The sequence below is a fragment of the Pantherophis guttatus genome, chromosome 1 (genome assembly GCF_059756535.1).
Source record: "Pantherophis guttatus breed Tessera chromosome 1, ASM5975653v1, whole genome shotgun sequence".
NCBI classification, from domain to species: domain Eukaryota; kingdom Metazoa; phylum Chordata; class Lepidosauria; order Squamata; family Colubridae; genus Pantherophis; species Pantherophis guttatus.
In genome coordinates, this window is record NC_142063.1 from 229,135,860 (window position 1) to 229,143,286 (window position 7,427).

Here is a 7,427-nt window from a genome sequence, read left to right on the forward strand (position 1 = left end):
GAATAACATTTCCTATGCGTTTGGAATAGGTTGGGCATCTGTTTTGGCCACTGCGCATATTGTGATTACAGCTTGGGATCCTGTAAACCAAAAACCTCTTTACTTTTCTTCCACCCACAATTGTTTTTAGTCTGTGTAACTTTGACCTCAAACTCACAGTATCTTAAGACAGACCTTGCCTCAAGCGGGCTATTATTGAATCTGTAAAATACAGATGAGGAATCTTTAGCAACTGCAGCCTAATTTTACAAGCTCTGAATTAAGTGCTACATTCTGTCCTGTTTATTATTTTCCAAGAGACTATGGAAAGATTGCACCTCTACTGTTGTAAACTTGAATGATAAGGCTTAGTATTGGTGGAGCCTAAATACAATTTATGAAACACTTGGTGATTTCTGCCAACATGCAGGTAGTCCTTGATTTACAATCATAATGGAACCAACCTGCCCATCATAAGACATGACAGTCATGAAGCAGGTCAGTCATATGACCAATCTGATTTTACAACCTTTTTTGCCATGGTTGTTAAGCAATCCAGTTGTTTGCTATATAGGGTGCTTTTGCCAAAAAATGAAGTAAATGCTGGTTTTCAACAAAAACATTAGAAATTGCGGTCACATGACTGCAGGATGCTACAAATAGCCAGAAAGGTGGCCAGTTGCCGAGCACCTGAAATGCGGGTGCGGGGGGGGGATAGCCATTGGAACTTCAGAACCAGGTCAAACTACTTTTTTTGGGACGAGGGGGGTTTCGAGAACTACCTGTATGGTGCCTTGTATCAGTGTACTTCCATGCTATGTGTATATGCTTCACAATTATCAATCTGGCTTAATATTTTTTTTTAATCCAAAAAATGTAAGATGGTCCTGTTGACTCCTCTGTTACAAATGGAAGTACCATCGCTCCTGCTCCAGTTCTGAATGATGATGATCTGGATATATTTGGCCCAATGATCTCTAATCCTTTGCCAGCCGCATCTATACCAACTGCCCAGGTAAGGTGCAAAAACTATTAATTTAACATGGTAGTTGACTTTGGGATTTGTAATAGAAGCAACAGAAGGACAAAATATTTACGTCAGTGTTTGGCACGCTATCAAGGTTACATTGGGAGCTAGGGATACAATACAGAATACATGGTTAAAGTAGCATATTGCAATGTCAGTGTCCAGGTAATCCTCAAGTTATGGCAGTAATTGGAAATTCCATTGCTATACAATGAGGTCGTAAAGCATTAGATCACATGGCAGCATGACTTAGCAATGATAATCATGGCTGTGCCCGACTCCATCATTAACAGAATACAACTGGTCATTCGGTAAGGGCCCATCCTGATCCATGCCCCAGGCCTCTACTTCAACCCCAACATTGGATTTGCTGAGTACTGTTGTGCAGAGCAGCCAAAAGGGCAGTCATGGAGAGGGGTAGATATAGACATGAGAGGAGAGTTGTGTGCTCCTCTGGTCATAAGTGCGGGTGAGCTGCCTACTACCCAAATTTTGATCATGTGACTATGCAGCATCCATAATTTTAGGAACCAGGTGTAAGGATCATTCTCTCAGTGCTGTCTTTAACTTCGAACAGTTGCTAAACAAATTATTGTTAAGTGAGGATACCTGCATGTTAATGTTAAGATGTAATATCTGTTGCAATTTACAATACCTCTCTCCCTCTACAGCAGCACTAAAGAAAAATTCAATAGCTCATTGGAAAGAGGTTAAGAATGTTTGCCCTTGATACTTCAATCGAGGCTCCCCAAAATTAGTGGTTACCAATGAAACACATTATATTTTTATCTTGCATTATAAAATTAATGTAAGGTCAAACATAGCTCCTTACATCAGAAGAACAACTGGAGATTATTTGAAGAAGCCTTTATTTTACTCATCCTTGGCTAGATTGGGAATAATGAGCTATTAAGCTAGGTGCCAGTTTACACCTTACAAATTGAAGAAAAGATGAACATATCATTAAATTGTAATAATTTCTAATTTTCAAACTATTTGAACTGTTACTTTTTCATCATTCCTGTGCAGGGGGCAAAGCAAAACTGATTGTGATTATGATAGGGATGTGTGTCTCCTTTTTTTAAACACACCTACAGACTTTGGGAATCCAACCTTTATAAACTATTTGAGACTTTATTTCCATGAATTTTATTAATTAAGAATAAGTAGCAGTTTACTTACTTAGAAGCCAATCCAGTTCATTTAATTACAATTGCGAAAAACTGACGCATGGTGAAAATTTTGTTCAGTATTTCAGTCGTAAATTCCTTTTTTCAAATATTTCTTCAAATCACTTGAAGAAAAGGGCAGAATTGAATTTTCACTTAATGATAATTTCTTCTGAAGAAGTAAGGCATTGTAAAGCGGATCCCAAAAAGAATTCTAGCGGTGACATAGAAGTAAGTTAGGGACTTTTTAAGAAAACCACAAAATATTGATGAAAGAGTATAAACTGACATAAAGATGCCCATGTGATCTTAATCTAGCCAGTTTCCAGATATACACATATAAACAGAAAATATAGCTTTTATATCTTTATTGCAAATAATACACTTGCTGCATAAAATATGGAACTATTCTTATTTTTATATTCTTACTGTAGCTCTTGTGACATGCAAAGAATATACAACTTAAATGCATTGATGCTGGTATTATTTATGTAGTGTAAATAAATTTATGATACGAATATTTGGGAACTTTGCTACTTGTCTCTGAAGTTGCTATATAATTTTGAACAACATACTTCTATCTCCACTGGTTGATTTTCATCAGTCTTTGACTTTTATTTCCCAGAATGCTTCCACCAACCCAGCGGCTGCCACGTTATCTGCTGCATCTGGAGATCTTGATCTGTTTACTGAACAAACAAAATCAGAAGAGTCAGCAAAGAAACTACTCTCCAAGGATTCCATCTTGTCCCTGTATGGCACGGGCACTCTTCCCCAGCAGAATGTCCCAGGTAAATTACCTGTCTGATCTACTTCCAGCGTGCATTATTTAAAAGATTACTAACAAACCTGTAGTTATGTCTTCTCCCTAGGGAAAAAGATGCTGCTGTAGAAATGAGTCTGGGTTTATATTTTAAAAGTTATTATGAAACACCAATCTAAAACAAATGCCCAGTCTTGAATATGTATTTGCATGTGTTTAAAGCAACTGAACCACGTATTCCTGAGCATTAAGTGCTCAGTAGCATGGGGAGATGAGGTATTTCATTGTCCTTAACTTTAGTCTCTTTTCCTTAGTGCTGCCTTCTTTTCATGTAGAGCTTAATTCAGAGACATGCTTAATGGAAATTACAGCTTCCCATCTGGGAAGACTTCTCCAATGAATAGATACTGATTAAAATTCCTCACATTAGCACATTAAAATGAGCCACTGTGGTGCAGTGGTTAGAGTGCAGTACTGCAAGCTATTTCTGATGACTGCCGGCTGACTGCAATTTGGCAGTTCAAATCTCACCAGGCTCAAGGTTGACTCAGCCTTCCATCCTTCTGAGGTTGGTAGAATGAGGACCCAGATTGTTGGGGGGCAATATGCTGACTCTGTAAACTGCTTAGAGAGGGCTGTAAAGCACTATGAAGCAGTATATAAATCTAAGTGCTATTGCTGTTAAAAGGACATTGCTAGTCACTATTGTTGTATTGCTACTGCAATACTATTGCATTAAATTACTATTACTATAATACTATTACTATAAATTACTATTACTATCCACTAGTATAGTTCTGTCATTTAAAAAGTGATATTGGGATTAAATTCAGGATGTCCTAAATCAGATGTAATATACTGCTGCACTTTGATATAATTAATCCCCAAAACAGTGGAGGAAGGGATGGAGAAGAAAAGAGATTTCTATAGAAAGAAAAACATTAAGTAAGCCGCAAAACCATGCACAATAAAAGAACTGTGTGAGTGTGTAAAAATATTGAGAAACAAACGAGCACTGCACCCTAAAATCAGCTACAACTAGCAGAGTAAAACCTGCAGGGATTCCTTTATCTTTACCTTTTATTCTGAAACAAAACATGATGAACAAATAGACAGCTTAACGACAAATAAATGTCAATCAAGAAAATGAATTAAGAGAGATGACATGACTCTTGAAATAAAAGCTTCTGCTTGTAAAGTAAAATTGATTTAAGAAGCTGCTGTTTCTTAACAGCAGAAAAAAAATCTACATCCAGACATTTCCCTAACAGACTAAATTTGTTGTATTAACAATTCACTTAAATGTACACTATTTGCACGAGCTTCCATTTGTATAGTAATGCAAATTACATCATTACACAACGATGTAAATTAACATGGGTTACATGGAGGATTTGTATTTAACAGACATTTGAGACTTGGGACTAAATGGACATCCCTCTCCCCCCTCCCCCCTTTAGGCTAATTGTGTCAAAGTTACTATGTTAGGAAATGTTTTCACCTTTAAAAATATAAATTGTTGGAAATTGTTCTGATTTCATTAGAACAGAAAAACAGTGTAACTACATAGAATGTAAGGTAACTTTACAATTGAAGTGATCAACCATTGCTTTTTTGGTTTGGTCTAGACCACACACACAATGACATGCCAATCGGGGGGTGGGGGCAAGGAAAGTAGAGCCAAACAGAAGTGGGACTGCCACGTTTTTTTCCCCGATAAGTTCTTTTGCCACTTATTACTGTAGGTAGAAATCTTCTGCTTTGGCCAGAACTACTGACTGATTTTTTTCTCCAAAAAGTTGAAGTTTGATTTAGACTCAATTAAAATTAAGCTAAGATTTTCAATCACTGCTTTAGAAAAACCATAGGTAATTAAAATAGTTCACCACTAAGGTGTTTGAGGGAAGTTGTTCCTTAAAATTCACTAATTGCCCAGTAAATTGATTTTCTCTATCTCATCTGGTATTAATAAGATGAAGCTAACCTGCTAAAGGGCAGAAATGGAGGCTATTGTTGGTTTGTCTATTAATTCCCCTCTGCCTTGGCTTGAAAATAATGTAGTTGCAAGGCTTTTACTATCCACAGTTCCATTATTCCTGGTTTCCCAGATCTGTGCTTGGTAAATAAGATGATACCTCATTATTCATGGTTAAGGGCTCATGTTCCAGCAGTTTTTGTAAGTTTTGATCAGTATATCTTGCATGTTTTTTGCATATAAAGTAATAGATGTGCATGTAAAGTAATAGAAAAAAATGTGTGTTTTTCCCCCAAAAAACTCTGAGCTTGTTAGAGTGGAAAAGAAGCTCTACAAATAATAAAGCCTACCCACCTCGGGCCACTATATAACCTTATATAGTGAGAGAATGAGCAAAGGATCAAAGGAAACATGAAAGCTGGCCAGAGGAAGAGGAAAATTGGTTTCCTATCCTGTTAATGAGTGCAATATCTCCAAACTCACACTGTACATCACCATACTCTTCCCTAATTGTTTATTAACAGTTTTTATAGTCTTCCTCAATCTGAAAACTCTACACTCAGATTGCAACATGCATGGAAGATAAATATGGCTTTTTAAAACATCTTATAATGAGCCACCTCGGGGCAAGTTTTCCCCATCCCTCCTTAGCCTTATTTGGATAGCCATGTTGGACAAATGTGAGCTTTGACTGGCGTAAACCTCCTCTTTTCTTTTCTACTCCTTTTGCCCCAAATAGGAGTCTTCATGGGGGCCCAACCGCTGCCCTTTGCTGCCCAGCCCTCGGCTCATTTTCCAGCGTTTCCAGCCATGGGAGGCCCTGTGCCTGTGCCTGTACCGGTGCCAACGGCCCCCACAATGATGGGAAACATGATGGCCCCACCAGTGCCTGTAATTGGACAGAATGTAGGCATGATGGTGGGCATGGGAATGCCGAACGGCTTTTCAGTCACTACACAAACTGCTGGTTTGGGACTCCCTCAAAGCATTGGTGGGCCCCAAGGAACAGTATTGGGACAGATACCCCAGCCACAGAAATACGGCATGCAGCCGCAAACACAGCAAACTCAGTGGAACCTTTCACAGGTGAGTATGCGCTTTTGCTGTTCGTTTGGGAGAGAACATGGATGGCTGGAGAATTTAGGGGTAGGATTCAAATGCCAGTAGTTGGGATTAATTAAATGGGGAAAAATTAAGCGAAGCATTATATTAAAATAAGAAAATTAGCTACCAAAGATATTTGAAAAATCTTGATTTTTTTCCCCCTTTTTAGTTGAGAAATAGTAACCGTGTTACTACTTCTACTTTTTCTACTTCAGAAAACTAAGTGCAGATCCATGCTTCCTTCTTGGTCCATCATTCACTGCTAGCCTCGCATTCCCAGCCCACTGGAAACACATCCTGCACTGTTTATTCCAAATAAAAAAACAGTGTTGTTGTTTTTAATCGGAACTGTCTTGAGCCCTTCAGAGCAGATGGGAGGCTGCAGCGCCTGGCCCACCCTCTCTCTCTAGCATCTGGTTGCTGCCCTGGGAAGCTGTTTCATCTTGGGCTGTTGCTAGGCAATTGCTGACTTTTTAAAAATCTTTTTTAAAGTGTGTGGATGACCCAGTGATGTAATGCCAAGCTTGTGCACTTTCCTAAAAGCTCATAATTCATTCAAACCTTACATTTCTGAGAAGGGACCCTTTCAGTTTCTACCCAGCCTTGCTTTCCCATTCCCTGCCAATAGTAGCTTTGTTTTTCCCCCCAACGTTTTAAAATTACAACCTAGCAACAGCTACTTCTTTTCTGTAAAGCCTACTACAGGTAGTCCTCCACTTATGACCACAATTGAGCCCAAAATTTCTGTTGCTAAGTGAGACATTTGTTAAGTGAGTTTTGTCCCATTTTACGACCTTGTTTGCTACAGTTGTTAAGTGGATCGCTGCAGAAATTAAGTTAGTAACAACGGTTTGTTAAGTGAATCTGGCTTCCGCGTTGACTTTGCTCCTGTCACAAAAAGTGATCACATGATCCCGGGACGCTGCATAAATATGAGTCAATTGCCAAACATCTGAATTTTGATCACGTAACCATAGGATCACAACAGCCGTAAAAATGGTCATAAGTCACTTTTTCCAGTGCCTCTGTAACTTTGAAAGTAAGTCGAGGACTACCTGCACAAATTACGGATATTAATATGGCCTGTGATGATTTCCCTTTTTCTTTTTCTTACATTGGTTCCTGGATTGGGTCTTTTCATTGTGCTTTTTCACCTTGATTCTAACAGCCAGCTTCTCGTCCCTAACACAGTTGTAATTTAAGAGAACGGAGGACCGAATATGACATACAAACCCTTTGAAGATGCAGGTGGCTAATGTCCTGTCTCTTCCATGCTCCAAGTCCATATATCCTGAAGATGGGCTATGCTGACTGGAGCTAATAAGGTTTTCAAGTCAAACATCCTTTCTGGTGGATACTTTTGGGAAAGGCCTCTAGAGGGATGGGAAAGCAAGATCTGATTCAAGAATG

The 7,427-nt window shown here is 38.7% G+C and overlaps 1 protein-coding gene across 2 annotated transcripts in view; it reads left to right on the forward strand.

The window, feature by feature from the left end:
• SMAP1 (small ArfGAP 1) overlaps positions 1-7,427 on the forward strand; it is a 67,361-nt gene that overhangs the window by 56,780 nt on the left and 3,154 nt on the right. For both annotated transcript variants that reach the window (XM_087882493.1, XM_060689210.2), the window contains 3 exons: positions 861-994; positions 2,801-2,966; positions 5,653-5,999. In XM_087882493.1, the coding sequence (XP_087738619.1) occupies positions 861-994; positions 2,801-2,966; positions 5,653-5,999 (647 nt within the window). The remainder of the gene's footprint in view (positions 1-860; positions 995-2,800; positions 2,967-5,652; positions 6,000-7,427) is intronic.